The sequence below is a fragment of the Salvelinus alpinus genome, chromosome 16 (assembly GCF_045679555.1).
Source record: "Salvelinus alpinus chromosome 16, SLU_Salpinus.1, whole genome shotgun sequence".
In the NCBI taxonomy this organism is placed as follows: Eukaryota; Metazoa; Chordata; class Actinopteri; order Salmoniformes; family Salmonidae; genus Salvelinus; species Salvelinus alpinus.
Genome location: NC_092101.1, coordinates 9,644,241 through 9,668,117, shown reverse-complemented (window position 1 = coordinate 9,668,117; position 23,877 = coordinate 9,644,241). Strand labels below are relative to the sequence as shown.

Below are 23,877 nucleotides of genomic sequence, written 5' to 3'. Positions count from 1 at the left end.
CTGATAGAGCTGGTGTAACTGAGTTAGGTTTGTAGGCCTCCTTGCTCGCACACACTTTTTCAATTCTGCCCACCAATTATCTATATGATTGAGGTCAGGGCTTTGTGATGGCCACTCCAATACCTTGACTTTGTTGTCCTTAAGCCATTTTGCCACAACTTTGGAAGTATGCTTGGGGTCATTGTCCATTTGGAAGACTCATTTGCGACCAAGCTTCAATATATCAATATATCCACATAATTTTCCTGCCTCATGATGCCATCTATTTTGTGAAGTGGACCAGTCCCTCCTGCAGCAAAGCACCCTCACAACATGATGCTGCCACCCCCGTGCTTCATGGTTGGGATGGTGTTCTTCGGCTTGCAAGCCTCCCCCTTTTTCCTCCAAACATAACGATGGTCATTATGGCCAAACAGTTATATTTTTGTTTCATCAGACCAGAGGACATTTCTCCAAAAAGTACAATCTTTGTCCCCAGGTGTAGTTGCAAACTGTAGTCTGGCTTTTTTTATGTCGGTTTTGGAGCAGTGGCTTCTTCCTTGCTGAGCGGTCTTTCAGGTTATGTCGAGATAGGACTCGTTTTACTGTGGATATAGATACTTTTGTACCTGTTTCCTCCTGCATCTTCACAAGGTCCTTTGCTGTTGTTCTCGGATTGATTTGCACTATTCGTACCAAAGTACGTTCATCTCTAGGAGACAGAACGCGTCTCCTTCCTGAGCGGTATGACGGCTGCGTGGTCCCATGGTGTTTATACTTGTGTACTATTGTTTGTACAGATGAACGTGGTACCTTCAGGCGTTTGGAAATTGCTCCGAAGGATGAAGCAGACTTGAGGTCTACAATTTGTTTTCTGAGGTCTTGGCCTATTTATTTTGATTTTCCCATGATGTCAAGCAAAGAGGCACTGAGTTTGAAGGTATGCCTTGAAATACATCCACAGGTACACCTCCAATAGGCTAATTGACATTATTTTTTAAATATTATTATTTATTTATTTTGACCCCCTTGTTCTCCCCAATTTCGTGGTATCCAATTGTTAGTTACTGTCTTGTCTCATCGCTACAACTCCCGTACGGGCTCGGGAGAGACGAAGGTCGAGAGCCACGCGTCCACCGAAACACAACCCAACCAAGCCACACTGCTTCTTAACACAGCGCGCATTCAACCCGGAAGCCAGCCGCACCAATGTGTAGGAGGAAACACCGTACACCTAGCGACCTGGTCAGCGTGCGCCCGGCCCGCCACAGGAGTCGCTAGTGCGCAATGAGACAAGGATATCCCTACCAGCCAAACCCTCCCTAACCTGGATGACGCTAGGCCAATTGTGCGTCGCTCCATGGACCTCAGGGCTTGAACCCAGAGTCTCTGGTGGCGTAATTGACATAATTTGAGTCAATCAGAAGCTTCTAAAGCCATGACATAATTTTCTGGAATTGTCCAAGCTGTTTAAAGGCACAGTCAACTTAGTGTATGTAAACTTCTGACCCATTGGAATTGTGATGCAGTGAATTATAGTGAAATAATCTGTCTGTAAACAATTGTTGGAAAAATTACTTGTGTCATGCACAAAGTAGATGTCCTAACCGACTTGCCAAAACTATAGTTTGTTAACAAGAAATTTGTGGAGTGGTTGACAAACAAGTTTTGTTGACTCCAACCTAAGTGTATGTAAACTTCCGACTTCAACTGTGTATGGGGCAATTAGGATTTGTTATCTCTAATGGTTATCATAAATTGGGCATTGTTGTGCACTGTTGACATAAATAAATGTGCTATTTCGTTTCCATTGCGTGCCTTGTGTTCAAGTACTCTGAAAAAAATGTGGGTAGGCTACAGTAGGGGTTCCCAAACTTTTTCACTCAGGCCCCCCTTCCACACCCCCCTGTCGGCCCCTCTACGGGGTGCGTCCCACTGTTTGGGAACCACAGGGCTCCTGGAACTGTGAAATTATTTCAAATGGCCATCCCTAAACCTTAACCCTTCGTAGTTCTTACGTCCTTGAAGTCATGATTTTGACGAGAGATTGTTATAATTTTGACAAGACGCGTCTCCCCTTTGGAACATCATATTTTGATTTTCCCAAAATCCGTTGGATAAACGTTGACTATCAACCTGAGCTTGTTAAGAAGTCACGATGCAAAACAATTAAGTTTGCGTTGTGAGATGTGCTGAGAGTCAGCATCAGATCCTAACCAAGCTAGCAAAGAACCTTCCCATCATGGTCCCTTAAGGTTCTCCTTTGGTTATTTGAAATATAACTTTTCCACAACATTCTGGGAACCAAAATGTGTTAGCTGAGAAGTGACCAAGACATATATAATATATAATGTCTTGGACTCTAGATGAATGCGTAAGTCAGTTGTGGGACTGTGTCATAACGAAAGGGGTGTGGATTTGGATAGTTCTCCTTGTTTAACACTATATCACATTGTAGAGAGAGGTTAATTGGCAAAGAGCTCAATGCAAATATAGACCCAGTCCTGGTGGAGGGAGAGTGGGTGGTGCTGAATGCAGCGTCGCTAACCTTTGACCCCTGTCATGGTGACGTTTCTCAGATTCTCAGCGGTGAACAAGGAGAAGTCAGTGAAGTAATCCTGTGGTCATGGCTGTGGGTCCATTCACATGAATAATAAAGTCATATATGAACTATTCATGTCATTGTCTTCTATGTACTCTAGTCAGATGCAGTAGCACAACCCATCAGGTAAACCACGTAGTTGAGTAAAAGAAACACAAACCACCTACTGTTGTTGAGTTAATAACTCAGCCCATGTAATCGAACACTTCTTACTTTCCGGAGTCGACCAAACATCAGCGATTATAATGTTCTACTACAAGACAAGGTTCTCAGGACACTTCCCTTCACCTGATGTTGTTCCTCTTTGTGGGGACACCACCATGCCCGCTGCCTCCCTGTCCGGTAGCGTCAGTGTAACACCCCTCACCATGCACAGCCAGTGGGGGTGTTGGTGTGCGCATGTGTAACCTCCCAAAGAGACCGTAGTCATTCACCCAGCACCCCTCCTCCTTCTCCTCATCCCCTTTCTAACCCACCCCTCCCTCCGTATCCACGCCTCTAGACCTCCCAACACAATGCCCCAGCACAGCCTGAGCACACCCAATATCATAGTGCACCATTCATTCAATCATTGTTTTTTTCCCCCTCTTTCACCCCCTTCATGGGCCTACTAAAGGTTTTAGCTGGGCAGAGGAGGGCTGTCACCCAGGGAACCTTAGCCCATTGATGAAGTGACAGGCGCTGCCAGAATATGATCCTAATCCTGTTTCCAGCATTATCTTAGCCCGCTGGCATCGCAATTCCTCCACACATTCTCCGAGCTGTCAACGATGAAAATCCCTCTAATAGCGCATTGCCCAGATACACATCAAAGAGCTCCTGGAAACCTTCCTTCAGTGGCTTAGCAGCGCCGTAGACACACAAACACACACATACATGATCTCACACACGCACGCAAAAGTGTGCACGCACACAAACAAGTGTGTGTGTGTACACACACACAGCATTCGCATAAACCATTTCGCACACAACTCACAATATACAAAGTTGTGTACACGCACAAACCCCATTGGTTGACAACATAATCATACAGGCTTGAACATCTTTTAAACCCAATATTTCTATGCCAGGATTTTTTATATCAACAAATGATTTTTAATGACATAGCTAGGACGTTGTTTTTTCCTTCAAATAATTATTTTGTACACTAACTTGATAGCCTTCAGTTAAAACTGGATAGAGAGATTTCTGATTGTATGGGTTGTTGAGGGAGTGAGAGAGAAAGGAAGAAAGAGGGAGAGAGGGATCAGAGAAAACAGGTGTCTGAACTTTGCTGACTCTAGGAACCTTTTCAGTTCTATTTCATCTTATTCTATTCTTACTTAATCCATCGATATCCCAACCCAAGTTAATCTTATTATGGCAAAGCATTCTGTTTCGGTGTAGCCGAACCTCGGATGACAGGGCCGAGAAGGGGAGTGGGGGATTGGGGACTCTTTAGAGCCTGACACTGTGCTTCAGTCATTTCATTTAGGATTAGTTACTCTGCATTCGGTGAACAAGTGGCAGGAGCTGTGTGTGTGTGTGGACGTGTTTAACTATACTTGTGGGGACCAGAAGTAAACAAACAAAAAAATATCAGACATTTTGTTAGTTCCCACAGGGTCAAATGCTATTTCTAGGTGGGTTTAAGGTTAGATGTAGTCTTAGGGTTAGAATTGGGTTCATGGTTAGGAGCTAGGGTTAGTGTTAGGAGCTAGGGTTAGGTTTTGCGGTTAATGGTTTAGGGTTAGGGAAAATTGGATTTTGAACGGGACTGAATTGTGTGTCCCCAAAAGGTTAGTTATATGAGACTTTGTGTGTGTACTGTTTGACATGAATGTCCTTAAACAGGGACTTCAGTGCTCTGTACATAGGCGTTGGGTGATGGAAAGAATTCCTACGTTTTTAAAACTTTTAGAAATACGTTTTTGTAAGACTGTGTGTGTGCACACATCTGCAGGAGCACATGCATGCCTGTGTTTTAGTGTGTTCGTGTGTTTGTTTGTTTGTTTTCTGTAGGCCAGGTTCCCTGCTGTGATAGTGATTTCACACTGCAGGGTGGTGGGAGGTGGGTGAAGCCTCCTGCTGTGTGATCCTCCATGGTTCAGGAGTTGTTCTGGTAGTCTGGTGAGCCACTCTGACCTAGCTGCTCCACCAGGTAGCCACCCATGGTCCCAAAGCTCTGGTAAGTACGGTAGCCCTAAAGGGCAAACTACACAAAAATATAAATACATACATCCCTGTATACATCCCTGTTAATAAGCATTTAATCCCTTCACCTGACAGGTGTGGAATATCAAGAAGCTGATTAAACCACATGGTCATTACACAGGTGCACCTTGTGCCGGGGACAATAAAAGGCCACTCTAAAATGTGCAGTTTTGTCATGCAACAATGCCACAGATGTCTCAAGTTTTGAGGGAGCGTGCAATAGGCATGCTGACTGCAGGAATGTCCACCAGAGCTGTTTCCAGATAATTTAATGTTCATTTCTGTGCCATAAGCCGCCTCATCGTTTAAAAAACTGTGGCTGTATGTCCAACCGGCCTCACAACCGCAGAACTGCGGGATCGTCAGAGGGGGGAGGGCGGGGTGCTGAAGAGTATTTCTGTTTGTAATAAAGCCCTTTTGTGGGGAAGAACTCATTCTGATTGGCTGGGCCTGGCTCCCCAGTGGGTGGGCCTATGCCCTCCCCACCCATGGCTGCCCCCCTGCCCAGTCATGTGAAATCCATAGATTAGGGCCTAATGAAATGATTTAAATTGAATTATTTCCTCATGAACTGTAACTCAGCAAAATCTTTTAAATTGTTCCATGTTGCGTTTACATTTTTGTTCAGTATAGTTTTCAAAACACAAGAGTAGAAAAAAAGGCTTTCACATATAAACATGCAAATTGTCTCTGTTGTCTGTGATGTATTCACAACATAATTATTCAGAAATTATATTGCATGATTTAAATTATCGTCTAAAATAATAATCTCATTCACCAATCGATCTTCATACACGTGGTTTATTCCCTTGCATTTTAACAGATAAATTACTCACATTTAAGTAAACAATTGAGAAATACATGTCTGGGATCTACAATGATAAAATACATACAGCGTTGGTCTGGGTGCCAGTGTGTTTCTGCTTAAGTCGATAACACCATATTTTTTTTTGTCACTGTCTTGACTCCGTAAAGATGTAGCGCTCTTAAACGCATGCAGAAACAACCTGGTACACAGGCGAACATAACATCGCTAGATTAAACAGATTCATATTTGAACGTCGCTCTGTTCCCACCGTAGACTATAATCTTTACCCAGCAGGTATTGGCTCATTCTACTGTAGGTCCTTTGCATAAAGCCACAATGGAACAATTCAAAAATAGCTTGAATGTTTCCTGTTTAAGTCCTCGACACAAAAGGAGACACTGATTTATACTCCCTAACCAAGCAGATGGGATGGGAACAAACAAGGAGGAATATTTACAGTACAATGTGGAATAAATTCTTGCAGGTGGGATGTAGCTCTTTAACAAGAAGTACCGTCCATCTGCCAGGTGCAGGGCATTGTGGGAGTTGTAGGGCCAGTCTGTGCTGTTGTAAATCTTTTGAATGGGTTTGATCTGAGGCTGGAATCTTGGTTCAATCTTTGTGCCATTGTAATCCTTGTCTCAGGATGCATGCAAAGCTCATCTTTAATATTACTGTCACTCTCGCCAGCTCTAGTGTTGAGATCATCAGATACTGTAAACCGCCATGCATTTGCCCCAGTATGAGATGACGGCTTTGTGATATAGGAGTGTAGCTTTGAGTTCTCTGATCCACATGGTTTGGTGGGTAGCAGTAGTGAGATTGGACTGGGTCTATGCATCTAACCTGCGAGGGATCAAATAAGCAGTGTCCAGTAGTGTATTGATCAAATGTCCAGTCCCAGTGTCCAAAACTGATGCAGTGTCTATAATGTCCAGTCAGTGAAGATGTCAGTAGTAGAGGTCATAATGTCTGGCTGCGTCCTTGGTAGCTGCCCTGCACTGGGGGGGAGGGGTCAGGTCAGTTGGGTAGTGTGTCCAGGCCCAGGGAGGCTGCGTGCTGCTTGGCCCTCAGACGCAGGTTCTCGATGCTGGTGCTCTTGCTGTTGAGGCTGGGCATGCTGCCCGGAGGAGCCTGGAGACCTGCCAGGGGGCTGTTCCACACTTGCTGGGCCTGGGACAGGGATGCCTGGGACATGGACTGGTAGTAGGATTGGCAGGGCAGGGAGCTCAGGGGGGAGGGCATGTTGACGTTCATGCCTAGGTAGGGCAGGGAAGAGGGGGTACCCATGTCGAAGGAGGGGTAGTGGACCATGTTGTTGGTGGCGGCCATGTGCTGGCGGAACTGCTCCTGCAGGCGGAAGAGGCTGAGGGGGGACGAGGCGTAGGAGCCCTGGGACAGACCACTGCTGCCCATGCCACCACTGGAGGAAGGGAGGGAGGGAGAGCCCAGGGGAGAGTCTGATGATGAGAGAGGGAGAAGAAGATTTTGGTTTTAGTTAGGTCAAAAGATAATTGTTAACCGGGTAGTTTGGGTCCTGGTTGCTGATTTGGCTGAAACAGCATTTCAGTACCTCGGGGTTCGTGGTATATAGCCAATATACCATAGCTAAGGATTGTATCCAGGTACTCCGCTTTGTGTTGTGCATAAAGAACAGCCCTTAGCTGTGGTATATTTAAGCAATAAGGCCAGAGGGGCTGTGGCATATGACCAATGTACCACGGCTAAGGGCTGTTCTTACATGCAACGCAACGCGGAATGCCTGGACAGAGCCATTAGCAGTGGTATATTGGACATATATCACAAATCCCAGAGGTGCCTTATTGCTGTTATAAACTGGTTACCAATGTAATTAGAGCAGTAAAAATAAATGCTTTGTCATACCCGTGGTATACGGGCTGATATACTACAGCTGTCAGCCAATCACCATTCAGGGCTTGAACCACCCAGTTTATAATGGCCAATTTTCCACACCCCTTTGGGTCTAATTGCATAAATAACCACCACTGTTTATGTATTGTTTAGTGTTTGTTGCAAAGACTATTAAAAGACAATTCCGTTTTGTAAGCTGGCTCACAGTCTCTATGTATGGCCCAATATCTGTGACTGTGATAGAGGAGTTCATACCTGATGTGGAGCTGAGGCGTTTGCAGGACGGAGAGCCGCCTCCCGGCTGCAGCCCTGCATCCCCCTGCTGCATCTCCCCCTGAAGCTGCTGCTGCGTTTCCTCCTGCAGCCTCTCCCTCCTCAGCTCTTCCTCTCCCTCACCGTTGTCTTCGGCGGCCGACTCGCTGTCTGAGGGCTCCGGGGAGGTGACGTTCACCTCCACGTTCATCTCTGCAGGCTGGGGCTGCTTCGACTCCAAGGTGGAGGACGAGGGAGGTGAAGGGCTCTGGGTGGAGGGCACACTTGTGGTGGAGGTGTCCTTGGTCTTGACATCCTCCTTGTCACCCCCCTCTCCGTTGGCCTCCTTCTGTTTCTGGAGCTGCTCCTTCTGGAGGCTGCGCTGCTTCTTGCGGAACTTGGCGCGGCGATTTTTGAACCACACCTGATGAGAGGAAGGATTTCAGTTGATTTACAGTAATAAAGCAATGTCATTACTTTTCAATCTCAGATGATCTTTTGGCTGAAATGTATTGCTACGAAAACTGTAATTCTCTGTAATAGCCAAGGCTTCTGATAATGTCAATATTGGTAATTTTGATTTTATATACAGTACCAGTCAAAAGTTTGTACACACCTACCCATTCAAGGGTTTTTCTTTATTTTTACTATTTTCTACATTGTAGAATAATAGTGAAAACATCAAAACTATTAAATAACACATATGGAATCATGTAGTAATCAAAAAAGTGTTAAACAAATACAAATATATTTTATATTTGAGATTCTTCAAAGTAGCCACCCTTTGCCTTGATGATAGCTTTGCAAACTCTTGGCATTCTCTCAACCAGCTTCACCTGGAATGCTTTTCAACAGTCTTCAAGGAGTTCCCACATATGCTGGGCACTTGTTGGCTGCTTTTCCTTTACTCTGCGGTCCAACTCATCCCAAACCATCTCAATTAGGTTGTGGTCGGATGATTGTGGAGGCCAGGTCATCTGATGCAGCACTACATCACTCTCCTTCTTGGTCAAATAGCCCTTACACAGCCTGGAGGTGTGTTGGGTCATTGTCCTGTTGAAAAACAAATGATAGTCCCACTAAGTGCAAACCAGATGTGATGGCGTATCGCTGCAGAATGCTGTGGTAGCCATGCTAGTTAAGTGTGCCTTGAATTCTAAATAAATAACTGACAGTGTCACCAGCAAAGCACCCCCATACCATCACACCTCCTCCTCCATGCTTCACAGTGGGATCTACACATGCAGAGATCATCCGTTCACCTACTCTGTCTCACAAAGACACCGCGGTTGGAACCAAAAATCTCACATTTGGACTCATCAGACCAAAGGACAGATTTCCACCAGTCAAATGTCCATTGCTCGTGTTTCTTGGTCCAAGCAAGTCTCTTCTTATTATTGGTTTCCTTTAATAGTGGGTTATTTGCAGCAATTGGACCATTAAGGCCTGATTCATTCAGTCTCCTCTTAACAGTTGATGTTGAGATGTGTCTGTTACTTAAACTCTGAAGCATTTATTTGGGCTGCAATCTGAGGTGCAGTTAACTCTAATGAACTTATCTTCTGCAGCAGAGGTAAATCTGGGTCTTCCTTTCCTGTGGCAGTCCTCATGAGAGCCAGTTTCATCATAGCTCTTGATGGTTTTTGCGACTACACTTGAAGAAATGTTTCTAAGTTCTTGAAATTTTCCGTATTGACTGACCTTCGTGTCTTAAAGTAATGATGGACTGTCGTTTCTCTTTACTTATTTGAGCTGTTCTTGCCATAATATGGACTTGGTATTTTACCAAATAGGGTTATCTTCTGTATACCACCCCTACCTTGTCACAACACAACTGATTGGCTCAAACGCATTAAAGAAAGAAATTCCACAAATTAACTTTTAACAATGCACACCTGTTAATTGAAATTCATTCCAGGTGACTACCTCATGAAGCTGGTTGAGAGAATGCCAAGAGTGTGCAAAGCTGTCATCAAGGCAAAGGGTGGCTACTTTGAAGAATCTCAAATATAAAATATAAAACACTTTTTTGGCTACTACATGATTCCATGTGTGTTATTTCATAGTTAGGATATCTTGACTATTATTCTACAATGTAGAAAATAGTAAAAATATACATCTTTGATGCATCCAATGTGTATATTGTTGATTCTTACAAATATAATTTTAACTAATAACACATTTACTTCTACACTGAATAAAAATATAAACACAACATGCAACAATTTCAAAGATTTTACTGAGTTACAGTTCATATAAGGAAATCAGTCAATTTAAATAAATTCATTGGGCCTAATCTATGGATTTCACATGACTGGTATTACTGATATGCATCTGTTGGTCACAGATGCCTTAAAAGAAAGGTAGACTTGTAACCAACTCAAGCATGGCCCTTCAATAACAAATACTTATTCACAGCTTCAACTGCTGTTCAGACAAAAAATACTCAGAAAACCAGTATCTGGTGTGGCCACCATTTGCCTCATGTTGCGCGACACATCTCCTTCGCATAGAGTTGATCAGGCTGTTGATTGTGGCCTGTGGAATGTTGTCCCACTCCTCTTCAATGGCTGTGCGAAGTTACTGGATAGTGGCGGGAACTGGAGCACGCTGTCATACATCGTGATCCAGAGCATCCCAAAAATGCTCAATGGTTGACATGTCTGGTGAGTATGCAGGCCATGGAAGAACTGGGATATTTTCAGCTTCCAGGAATTGTCTACAGATCCTTGAGACATGGGGCTGTGCATTATCATGCTAAAACACAAGTTGATGGTGGCGGATGAATGGCACGACAACGGGCCTCAGGATCTCGTCACGGTATCTCTGTGCATTCAAATTGCCATCGATAAAATGCAATTGAGTTCATTGTCCGTAGCTCATGCCTGCCCATACCATAATCACACCGCCAGCATGGGTCACTCTGTTCACAACGTTGACATCAGCAAACTGCTCGCCCACATGACGCCATACACGCTATCTGCCATCTGCCCGGTACAGTTGAAACCGGGATTCATCCGTGAAGAGCACACTTCTCCAGCATGCATAGTGGCCATCGAAGGTGAGCATTTGCCTACTGAAGTTGGTTACGACGCCAAACTGCAGTCAGGTCAAGACTCTGGTGAGGACAATGAGCTCACAGATGAGCTTCCCTGAGACGGTTTCTGACAGTTTGTGCAGAAATTCTTTGGTTGTGCAAACCCACAGTTTCATCAGCTGTCCTGGTGGCCTGAAGGTAAAGAAGCCGGGTGTGGAGGTCCTGGGCTAGTGTGGTTACACGTGGTCTGCGGTTGTGAGGCCGGTTGGACGTACTGCCAAATTCTCTAAAACGACTTTGGAGGCCGGCTTATGGTAGAGAAATGAACATTAAATTATCTGGCAAGATCTCTGGTGGACATTCCTGCAGTCAGCATGCCAATTGAACACTCCCTCAAAACCGTGACAAAACTGCACATTTTAGAGTTGCCTTTTATTGTCATCAACACAAGGTGCACCTGTGTAATGATCTTGCTGTTTAATCAGCTTCTTGATATGCCACACCTGTCAGGTGGATGGATTATCTTGGCAAAGGAGAAATGCTCACTAACAGGGATGTACACAAATTTGTGCACAATTTGAGAGAAATAAGCTTTTTGTGAGTATGGAAAATTTCTGGGATCTTTTTATTTCAGCTAATGAAACATGAGACCAACATTTCATATGTTGCGTTTATATTTTTGTCCAGTATATATTGCTCTTCCTGTCTGCAGAACTCAAAAACATCCACTAGTCATGGCCAGAAAAAAATGTATCTGCCCAAGACCGACATCATTGGAGATCTTTGGTATGGGCCCTGGAGAGGACTAAGTAAGTATTGCTCTTTATCATCCTCACTCCCACTCACTCCACCCCAGAAGATGAGAACCTCGTGAAATATTTCCTTTCTTTCGACTCCGTAGTATCCTCACCTGTACACGGGCCTCTGGCAGGTTGGTGCACATGGCCAGGCGCTCACGCATCACCACGTCAGGGTAGTGGGTCTTCTGGAAGGTCTTTTCCAGGGCTTCCAGCTGCTGGGCAGTGAAGGCTGTGCGACTGCGCCGCTGCTTCCGGTGCTGGGAGCCATACCGGGCCTCGAGGATGATGTCTTGAAATGTGCAGCCGTTGAAGGAAAAGAGACGGGGCCAATTTAATTGAGAGTCTGGCTCTGAATATGGATTTAAGTAAATGCTTCAATTTATTGTGTAAGACACTTAGTTCGACTACTTCAAGAGCCCTTTAACACAAGGCAACAGACTTGACCATCACATAGCATTAGCCTAATTGTATTGTAAATATTTCTGACTTATGGACAGATTTAAGCTATATATTCAGAAAATGTGCAACCAGTTCTTACCAGCCAGCCTCTCTGCCAGGGTGAGCGCGTGCACGGACGGCCGGTAGTCAGGGGCGTGCTGGGCCTGCTGCGCCGCCTGCTGGTGGAGGTTGTACATGGCGCTTAGCGAGTTCATGGCGTGGAGAGAATATCCATTCACTCCGTAGTGCTGCATGGCTCCCGTCAACTTTTTAAAAAAAAGTGGGAAAAGTTGTTTATGGGCATTTGTAATTACACAAGTTTGAGGTTAAATGTAGCTACAAGTCAAACAATGTATTGTTATTGTTGAATTATAGCCTAAAACCATAGTGTAATATCAGTGTGGATTGATCAAGGCTATAGTCTTGTTAATATTAATAGACTGTAGATGTAGATTAATAGATAATTCAAAGATCAAGTAGGCTTAAGTTATTATCACCTATTTTTTATTATATCTTCATTTCCTATTTCCATACATTTTATCAAAACTATTTCGCCTATCAATAGCTGACTTCTAATACCTTTAATTGGGCACCTGCTTTTGGACATGATCCAATATTGCATCAGCTATTATAGGGCTATAACTGTAAATATTTGTATTTGTAAAGATTAAAGCTGAGAGTGAGACATTATAATATAATGGCATTGAGAAGCCAAGCCAGCCTCCACGAACCCTAACCCTCTGTTCCCACGCAAAGCTCGCTATTTAACCAGCCTGTCCCAAGAGAGTCCCCCCCCCCCCACTAAAGCCCCAGGGGCTGTATGAAATAATTAGCCTATTCTCCTGTGTTATCGCAACATTAATGCTGATATTGATATTCATTATTTGTATGTCGCACTTGACGTTGTGCCTGAAAGCAAAGCGACGTGGGCCTACTAAATAGGCTAAATATAGAGTCCCTACAGCACTAGCTGAAGTTAAAAACGCCAACGAAACGTCAACAGAAAACTACACAATAATCAGAAATTAATCGGGGACTTTGCTCTGAAAAATCACACAAAAGCAAATAACTTGGCGTGACCAGCAGACTAAATAAATTATTAAATGCTATAATGTTTTCATTAAGAGTCCTATTAATTGCAGACTTATTGTCATATCCATAATGTGTAGCAAATTAGCGCATTTAATAGCCTAGCTAATTTGTATTCACACATAGATTACGATAAAATGATCCAAGCCTACGACTTAAATCTAAAAATTGTCAGTGCGTTGAGAATTTAATCGTAAACTGCTCATAAAACAAGTCACGACGAATCATGTTTATTTTTGTTATTAATTGTTGTATTATTTATTAAGACAAGTTGGCCTAGCTTCATGTGCATATTGCGTTCATAATTTGGAATACTGACTGCAATGTTGTTATTTTAAGAATAATAATTGTAAGTAGGCCTTCAATAATATTTGTTTGAATATAATTTCAACCCCTCAAATGGGTGGATTCGCCTGTTTTGGATCTATTTATTTGCTATATTTAGCAGTCTTGCACTATGTCCAAAAGATCATATAGCCTACGGTATTTGATGTGCTCTTGGGAATGAAAGCCCTAAGGGTGACAGCGGGAATGTGTAGGCTAACACAACAATCTAAATACAGAAGCCTAAATGATAGTGTCAGACCCCTATCACGTTAACATTTCATCTTGTCATTCATAAAGCAGAAATGTAGAATGTATGAAGTGAAATTATTAAAATTGGTAATAAAAGTTTAATTTAATAATAAAAATATTATTAATAATAATAGTAATTGAACGCTTATAACCATAGGCCTATATACGTTATATCGATATCATCCATATTTTCACTTTCATATATTGTCACCAAATGCAGGAGCGTGAACATTTATCAAGATCTAACAATATCTGAATGTTTGAATACTGCAAATCTTGATTTATCCGTTAGGATGGAAGCCTATAGGCTACCTATTATAAATTGACAAATGTTTTGCCATGCCAATAATACAGTAGTGTAATGACAAGGTAATTTCAGACACATTTACAGGGATTATCATAGGCCTAAAATACAGCCTATACCAGATAATATACTGTAATGTATTTGATAAAACATGTTTTAAAATTACAATAAAATGGGTTACAATAAACTGGAATATGCCATAGCCCATAGGTCAAGGAATCTGTTTTTCTGTATTTGCTAGCGAGTCTTTGCCAGCCAGCCATGAGGGAACACTTTACATTGGCCCCGACCGGGACAGAATGTGCATTGCTAAATATTTACTTATCTCCCTGAGTATTTGAGTTAAATGGGAGCCGTTTCTCCCGATCTTTGGCTGCTCGCGTCCCACTGCCCGGAGGCTTGCTGTGGCGGGGAGATGAATGAGGGCTCTTCAGTGAAATATGGTGATCCCCAGTTGGCTACCCCGTCTAATGTAGGTGCAAATAGGTTTCAAATGCTAGGCTATTTCATTTGTCATTCGTTCTGACACGTGCAAGGCGTGTGTGTGATTAATAATGTCCATTTTTGAATATGACAGTTCATCTTCCTATAAGTGCCATTGCCTGTAGCCTACATATGGTTTACAATTGGTTTGAGGATGTTTAAATGTTAATATCTCCATGTGGAGAGAGTCAGTTAGCCTTGGGTATCTGATTTAAGCCTCATTATGCTAATTGTCGTGGATGTATATGTTCTACCCCAGACACTGAAGAGGCTATATAGGCCTATCGCCCAGGGGCCGCCGATATGTCTGTACAAGCGACACGCTCTTCTACGTGCATGCACCCCTGATTCAAGTTATGACCAAACCCACGCTAATATACATGGATAATTTAATAAACTGTTCAGGAGATTAACATTTCATAAAATAATGTTGACATTTTAGGTAAGTTTAGGTGTTTCCGCTTATAATAAATGCATCTTCATAAGACTGCAACAATATTTTGCTCCAAGGTTTAAATTGTTCAGCAATTATGACAGGCAAACTTTAGAACGGTATTTTTCTAACATGGTCCATCCCTGATTTGTTTTACTGACGCATGCCCTTCAAAAAGTTATTACCTATTGCACACGCCGCTCCTGGGGTCTTTGAGTGTTGTAGCCGATGTCCCGCTGGTTTCAAATGGAATATTAGCGTTCAAAGTATCACCTCGTGCGTTTACTTATCAATTCCGTGCTGTTTAATCCTGTATACTCATTTTTTGAACTAGTGTCCAAACTCCTCAAAACGCTGTCTTCTTTCAGGAATACAGTAGTCCGTTTTCTGTGCGCGGTGCTCTCGCTCTCCTGTTGTTCTCCGGAGTGTGGAAGAATCCAGAGTACTGCCATATATCAGGCTCGCGCACGAGGTAAGGGCTTTAAAGAACTCGAGCGCCCGGTGAGGTCATGCAAGATTTCAAATGGTTCTTTGCTGTGCCAATCAAAAGAGGTTTCTTCTACTCCTGTCTTTCTCATGACTGATTTAGAGTTCATTTCTGAATCAATTTCTGGACATGAATGTTAGCGTAATATTATACAGGAAAAAAATGTGTATGTGGATCTGTGATAATTAGAAGTCTTAATTTAGAATACTGACATTGGCAAGGTATTGTCATATTTACTCTATCAAATATCGAAACGATCAAATGGTGTTATTATTAGTATTAGTATTTTCATCCTCTTAACTTGTAGGGCCATTGCTGTATGGGTCGTTCCACGAAATGCGTGCCCTTTGCGCCCCTTTTATATTTTAAGTAGAAATTGTGCGCCAATTTGGAATTTTAAAAGCCTATTATATTCAATGAAGTGCCCTTTAATATCTCCACGTGGAGATTTCAATACATCATTTTTTTATATGAATAAAGACTAGCTAAAGTGTCAAAATTCAGCACTTTGACATGTCACTTCATGCACCCTCTGACTTCCAGGAAGATTTTAACCCACTTCACCCCAACAGTTCTCCAAGTTTTCACCATCATTGTAAAGCCTTAGTTATTTCGTTGCTTTGTCAAAGTTATTTCTGAATATTATTTATTTCATGTGATTGGGTGGTCTTTGGCAATTGTTTAATTTTATTGTTAAAAAAAATAACTTTCCCTAATTTTAAGGTTGTTACCTGAACTGTACTCTCGTTTTAATATGATGAAACTGTTCCTTTAAAAAAAAATCTAAATAAAATGTGAACATTTAATAGCCAAATCATAATGCATAAGCAGGTGAGCTGGCGCTACTCTTTTTGGCAATTTTCTAGTGTTTTGTGGTGGAAGACTGAGTGTGTCGAGCACTAGTCAATTCTGTTACCCATAGAAATGTTTAAACAAGTGATCTTTTTGTGAAGCTTGCATCCAATTGCCCCTCCTTGCTGCACACAACAAGCTTCCATTCCCCCTGTCACAAGGGGATTCATGGCTGACTTAAGATAAAATCTTCAACCGTGTTATGTCAACCCTTATATGGTCAATCCTGTTACTTTATTTGGCACATAAAGGCCCAATGCAGCCGTTTTTATATCAATATAAAATAATTTCTGCGTAACAATTAAGCACCTTATTGTAATAGATTTCCATTAAAATAAACAAAATGAGCTTTTTTTAAACTAAAAACTATTTCTCAAGCAAGAATTTTGCTTGGACTGTGGGAGTGGTCTGAGTGGAGATGGGAAAACTGAAAACAAGCTGTTATTGGCAGAGGGGTTTGGAACTCTCTGTTATTGGTCTATTTAAGCTCATTTACCCGTGGTGATGTCACCATGCAAAGACTAAACTCCCCCCATGCAAACCTGCTGATTAGAAGGGCCTGTGTATGTAGATTGTATTTCAACCAGCAACTACACAGATATTTTTTTCTCACACTTTTACAGTTTTAGTTTCATCAGCTGTTGTACAATATAATATAACACGTATGAAAATATTGACTGTACTGGGCCTTTAATAGGCACATACCATAGTTTAAAAAAATGTGTATTTAACCTCTTGAGATTGGAAAACGTGTTTTATTTTGAACATGTGCTCTTTATGACAGAATGTTAAAATTAGGTGAAATCATGCAATAAGGAATCTCACATGTTACTCAGTCTATAATTTAATATGCAGAAATTAAGGCTGTCAGAGTTCATCTGTTAACTCGAGTGAATTTCTTGTCACTTTAGTGCACTCTTTTTTTTCAATCATGATTAATTGTATTGTCTCAAAGCGTTCAAAATAATCAAAATATAGCATCTATACAGCTAAAAACAACATTGCATGTTAAAACAAGTTGACATTGAGGTCAAAGAAAGTGTGCTTCATCAATTTACCTGATTCTGCTTACCATTAGTCTACTTTGGACAAAATCAAGACATCAATATTATTGTAATGCTTTTTGTATAAAACGTCTTAAATTACAGCTCATTTTGAGCGAATTCTGCATTTGTGATTAATTATGATTAATGAAGTCAAATCCTGCGATTAACTCGATCACATTTTTAATCGTTTGACAGCCTTAGCAGAAATATAGACTAAGTGTTTCTTTCCTTCAGTCTCATTTTCTTAATTAAAATATAGCCTACATTTCACAATTGCTTTGCATTTCGGCCTAAGCACTTTGTAGCCTATATCTTTGATCAATGTCCAGTCTATTTTCAAATGGAACTTGGAACATCGACTAAAATCCACTATCCCATTTTGCAAACCCATGCAGTATTATATTAGCCTATATGTAATAACCTAAAAGGGTAGCTATAATAAATCATATGTTTGTTCACTCAAGAAGTGCCAATGGCTTCAATAACGCTTTGATTACAATGGTTTGCATGCAGGTTTTGGGTTGTTTTAAAGGGTTGATTTACTCATGCAATAATTGTATTTGCTTTTTGACTTTGTCGAGCCATTTGCTGAGGAGACTGCGGTGGAGAGATGGGTAATAGATGCCAGGGTACTACTGCCTTTAGAAACTCTCCCGGCCTCAAGGGATTTAGGTTAGGATTGGGGAGACAAGACGCCATTTCAGCCTCTAAAAAACTGTCTTAAAATGACTGCTGGTAAGAGGATTAAAACAATAATGCCCCCTCTCTTCTTCAAGGTTTTAAGAAAAGATTTCTTCTCCCGGAGAAAACCCGTTTAGGCTGGAATTAAGGGCAGCGAAATGTAGCCTTCTAATGTAGCCCAACGCTTGCATATTTTGATGAATTTCTCCAAGAGAGGAGAGAAAGAGAAGGGAGGGTGTGAAATCTTAAACTCAATTTGATCTTTGACCATATTCATCCATAGAAGTTTAGACTTAGATCAAACACTGCATGAAAAGAAAACGTATGCACTCTCACGACTGAGTTTTACAATCCAGTCTTGATGTGAAATGCCAATAACGACTTTTCCTGGGAAATCCAGTCGAACATGGGCGCAAAACTCAAGGCGAATATGCTGTTGTTCTATTTTCTTTGTAGGTTGTGTAATTCTCACATCTTAATTGATTAAATGTATTTCATGTAATACATCAACTTGTAATAACAGGGTATGGGAGACAATTGGGAAACCTCTGACGCAAATAGGGAAAATTATAGGTCTATTAAATGGTTGTAGATAATGAATAAACCGTGTTGGCGTAGCCTGGTGGATTGAGCAGGTTGGCAGGACGCCATGTGACATCTGTACACAGTGAATTTATCAGAAACAACTTACTGCTGTCATTTATGCATCACGCCTCGCGCCCCCAGGAGTGCATTACGCGCAACAGATTGCCTTGTTCAATATGTCTTACCAATGTTCTTGTTTGTTTGTAATCCTTCATTACATTACGTAAAACAATGATCTATGCAGCTCTAGTATTTTCAATGATGGGTTTAAGCAACATCAGAATTGTTTTTTGATGGAACGCAGGCCTTCTCTTGTTTAAAAATGTCGATTTAGTGACACAATTTGGCATTAAGACATAGTTCATTATTCGGGTCTTGAGACTCCAAAACTATGATGATGTGATTACTTAACAGTCATGAAATTCCATTTCATAATAATGGCAAGGATATAACCCTAATTGTCATTTTCAATATTCAATGAATAAGCCTTTTAACTTATAATTAATGATAGGGTTAATCATGAAAATAAGGACAACACATTTAGCAATTTAATAATAAAACAGATTTGTGACTTAATTCGTATAAATTCACATTCGTTTCCAATTGTTTTGTTCTTATTTTGGGGGAAGTTTTTAATGCTTCAAGCCGACCCTCTGTTCCTCTCCGTCTTTTGTCAGCACAATATATCACTGAGTATTTGGGTCTGGGAGAGAAATCGGATTAACTTGTGAACCGATAGAAATAAGAACTTAAACGGGAGGTAAATCTGGGCAATGTCTCTTTGTGGAAACCGTTTCTAAAGCAATTAAAGCGAGAAGGCATTCCTCTCAGCTGCTCTTCCTCAAATCAGCTTTCCACATAACTTAATGCAGGCTAATGTCCAGCGCGTTTGAGGTGTTTAAAGCCAAGTGTACGTCGAAGACGTACTCATATTAGAGCAATATTACTGCCACCACTGGTATCTCTCTCTCCCTCTCCCTCTCCCTCTCCCTCTCTCTCTCTCTCTCTCTCTCTATCTCTCTCTCTCTCTCGCTCCGTCCTCTCTATCCTCTCTCTCGCTCTCATCCTAACACCCTCTAACTTTTCTAGCCCTTATTTCGAAATTCATCTCAGATTTCCACGGATTTGGCACTAGCGCTCATTGTTCTCCGCATACCCGGCAACGGCTCCTTTCAGACTTTATCATGTATAAGCCTCGACTGACGTGAATTATCGTCTTTGCTCTCCATCATCTCTGAATGACGCATAGGCCCGCATGCTTTCAGGATCTAAAACTTTATCCAGTCATATCAGGACTTTGGCAGTCTATGCCTTCATAAACCAACTCGAGCGGTAAAACACTATGCAAACACTAAACGATTTTCGGTTACAGTTTAATCGTGTTTATCATGCACAAGCGTGTGTAATTTTTACTCCTAAAAAATTAAGCAGAGTTTCGACTGATATTTTGCATAAAATCAAGTGGAAAGTTGAGTCTTTCAAAGCAGAGTCATCGTTAGGTTTTCACAACTTCATGAATACATTATTCTTCCAATCCTCTAGCTTTTAGCCTCACCTGCTCTCAGTCAAGGGTATCCAGGCCTGTGCGCATTTAGGCGAAATTAATCATTTTGATGTATGGGGAAGAATTGAGTACTACCTGGGGACGTGTTTGACAAGAGTAACAAAAGCAACTTGCAAGGAGTAATCTTTCAGACATGTTATTAGCAGGGCCTTCACCTTAAAGATTTCCCCCCCATCTGTAAGATACCTGCTTTAAGGGGACAAACCCCCTTTACTTTATCGAAACCTCTGTTTTATTTTTGAACTACATGAAATGGAGTGGTGAGCAAGCCCCCATCCACTTCTAGGGGGCTGTAGTGGAGTGGGTCAAGAGCTTCAAGTTCCTCTGTGTCCACATCCCTAAAGACTTACGAGCCTGGTCCTCCCAGGGTTTCTCCATTGGGCCCGACTAATAGGGAGTTTTTGCTCCTGGCTGCCGTAAACCGTCTCAAACGTGGTTAGCTCCAAGGAGTACAGGCTGGGTCAAGGGAACCATTGAAGTACAACTGTACCCCGCCATCCATCCCCGATATGGATCGTCATGGTCCTTTCACACCAGCACGGTCGTGAAGACCGCTAAACAGCGCCTCTTCCCCCTCATGAGGTTGAAAAGATTTGGAATGGCCTCTCAGATACTCAAAAGTTCTATAGCTGCACCATTGAGAGCATCTTGACTGGCTGCACCACCGCTTGGTATGGCAACTGCACCGCCCTCAATTGCAAGGCTGTACAGAGGGTGGGGCAGACTGCCCAGTACATCACTGGGGCCGAGCTCCCTGCCATCCAGGACCTCTATACCAGGCAGTGTCAGAGGAAGGCCCGGAAAATTGTGAAAGACCAAGCCATAGTCTGTTCACTCTGCTACCGCATGGCAAGTGGTACTGGAGCGCCAAGATTGGGACAAAAAAGCCCCTGAACAGCTGTTACCCCCAAGCCATAAGACTGCCTAAAAGTTAATCAAATGGCTACCTTGACTTTTGCATTGATCTTTTTTTGCACTGAACATCTTACACTGACTCTATGCAGTGTAAGACATTCACACCCACACATTCACACCAACACACATTTACACTGACACTCCAACACACACACACTAACACACACACACACACACACACACACACACACACACACACACTGCATACGCTCACACACACGAAATACACACATGCATATTGATGCCACACACACACACACACATGTTCACACTCTCCACATACGCTGCTACTACTCTGATTATCTATCCTGATTGCCTAGTCACTTTACGCCTACCTACATGTAGTTGAAGTCGGAATTTTACATACACCTTAGCCAAATACATTTAAACTCAGTTTTTCACAATTCCTGACACTTAATCCTAGTAAAAATTCCCTTTTAGGTCAGTTAGGATCACCACTTTATTTTAAGAATGTGAAATGTGAACTATAGTAGAGCTTTTATTTCTTTCATCACATTCCCAGTTTGTCAGAAGTTTACATACACTCAATTAGTATTTGGTAGCATTGCCTTTAAATTGTTTAACTTGGGTCAAACATTTCTGGTAGCCTTCCACAAGCTTCCCACAATAAGGTGGGTGAAGTTTGGCCCATTCCTCCTGACAGAGCTGGTGTAACTGAGTCAGGTTTGTAGGCCACCTTGCTCGCACACACTTTTTCAGTTCTGCCCACAAATGTTCTATAGGATAGAGGTCAGGGCTTTGTGATGGCCACTCCAATACCTTGACTTTGTTGTCCTTAAGCCATTTTGCCACAACTTTGGAAGTATGCTTGGGTTTATTGTCCATTTGGAAGACCCATTTGCGACCCAGCTTTAACTTCCTGACTGATGTCTTGAGATGTTGATTCAATATATCCACATTATTTTCCTCCCTCATGTAGCCATCTATTTTGTGAAGTGCACCAGTCCCTCCTGCAGCAAAGCACCTCCACAACATGATGCTGCCACCCCCGTGCTTCCCGGTTGGGATGGTGTTGTCATGACGTTGGCCTGGGGGTAGGTTTATGACAGTCATAAATACCTCTTTCCCCCTTTTTCCCTCTCCCTACCATACTGATGTGACATAAGAAAACCCCTTGGTTAACATAGAGATTCTGGGAACATCAGAAGTTGGGGGGAAATTAACTATATTCTGGTAACCCGACCAACTGAACATATGCGGTGGTACTTAAGGTATATTATGTCAGTTCGGTTGCCCTCTGACACATTCTCATCAATGATAGAATGACATAAACTCTACTGTGGAAAGTCTAAACATCAGAGGTATCGGATTCACATGGAATTGTTGTTTAATTCAAATGTTTGAATATGAAATTATTTGTGAAGAGATGAAATGTAATTTTAGCTTCCAAATGAGAGATTTGGGTTTTCATAAGTTTGGGCCTCTGCTCAACCAGGGGCCCGCCCCTGTGAAGAGACATGGGTTACAAACTTTTCAGACACACCCCTCTCCCTCCACTATATAAAGCCATTGACAAAATTATAACCTTCTGTTCCGGTTACATTAGGATGACAATCCGATGTCAGAATGGTTCAAATAATAACTACAGAACTAAGCCAACATCAGCATGGACTTTGGTTGTGAATGGTATGAACTTTTAACTCGTATTCACTACAGAAGTGATACCTCCTAGCCGTTGAGTTAGCAACCGCTGCTACAAACGCAGGTTAGGAAGGACAGTCAGAGTATCCCGTCTACTACACAACGACGTTACTACGACAGTGACCACCAGAGACATTCTTCAAAGGACAGAGGACTCGGTTTGGCAATACGGTCTTCCATCTACCACCAACCTACTGAAGCGCAGCTCAGAGTAAATATTTATTGCATTTTTCTTTTCCAAATGGGCGGTAATTTAGAATGCATAAGATACTGTATTTACGATAGCACAGCTTCGCCTCTGTTCCAGTCACCCGCTCTTTCACAAAACCCAGCCCCTTTCCTTTGTGTAACAAGCTGTCATATCTGTTCCGCCCGCTAGGGACGTTTTCCTTTATGACGGCAATTTGTAATCAAGTTATGATTTAATTGTGTATGTGTGATTCTGTGTGATTAGTTAGGTATTTAGTAAATAAATAATTAAACCCAATTTTGTATTGCTGATTCAACTTGTTAGCCAGGATTCTTGCAGATAACCAAGAATTTACAACTTTCAGAATATGAGACTGAAGTAAGATGCCGATTAATATTGACTGCTATGTATGTAAAATATTACAAAATCTTTAAGAGTTTATTCGGAAGATTACAGCTGTATAAATATTATTTCGTGGTGTCCCTCTAGTTAATTACATTTACATGATTAGTTCAATCAGGTGATATTAATTACGGAGAAATTATTTTATAGAATAGCATGTCATAGCAATTAATCTGGCATAGCCAAAGACACGACAGTGTTCTTCGGCTTGCAAGCATCCCCCTTTTTCCTCCAAACATAACGATGGTCATTATGGCCAAACAGTTCTATTTTTGTTTCATCAGACCAGAGGACATTTCTCCAAAAAGTACGATCTTTGTCCCCCTGTGCAGTTGCAAACCGTAGTCTGGCTTTTTAATGGCGGTTTTGGAGCAGTGGCTTCTTCCTTGCTGAGCGGCCTTTCAGGTTATGTCGAGATAGGACTCGTTTTACTGTGGATATAGATACTTTTGTACCTGTTTCCTCCAGCATCTTCTTCCTTTGCTGTTGTTCTGGGATTGATATGCACTATTCGTACCAAAGTACGTTCATCTCTAGGAGACGGAACACATCTCCTTGCTGAGCGGTATGACGGCTGCGTGGTCCCATGGTGTTTATACTTGCATACTATTGTTTGTACAGATGAAC

The 23,877-nt window shown here is 42.0% G+C and overlaps 1 protein-coding gene across 1 annotated transcript; it reads right to left on the bottom strand.

Annotated features, from left to right (window-relative positions):
* Nucleotides 1–5,559: 5,559 nt before the first annotated feature.
* LOC139540748 (diencephalon/mesencephalon homeobox protein 1-B-like) lies at nt 5,560–15,321 on the bottom strand. Its single transcript, XM_071344674.1, has 5 exons — nt 15,052–15,321; nt 12,082–12,247; nt 11,654–11,832; nt 7,710–8,130; nt 5,560–7,042 (listed from the first exon to the last, which is right to left on the bottom strand). Exons 2-5 carry the CDS (start codon nt 12,233–12,235, stop codon nt 6,603–6,605), a joined length of 1,194 nt encoding a protein of 397 aa, XP_071200775.1. The 5' UTR covers nt 12,236–12,247; nt 15,052–15,321; the 3' UTR covers nt 5,560–6,602.
* Between the last annotated feature and the right edge of the window lie 8,556 nt (nt 15,322–23,877).

Coding starts and splice junctions, on each gene's coding strand:
- LOC139540748 (XM_071344674.1), bottom strand. CDS start 12,235: ATGCAGCACTACGGAGTGAATGGATATTCTCTCCACGCCATGAACTCG. Junction 11,833..12,081: donor CCTGGCAGAGAGGCTGGCTG/GTAAGAACTGGT, acceptor GCACATTTCAAG/ACATCATCCTCGAGGCCCGG. Junction 7,043..7,709: donor ACGCCTCAGCTCCACATCAG/GTATGAACTCCT, acceptor TCTCATCATCAG/ACTCTCCCCTGGGCTCTCCC.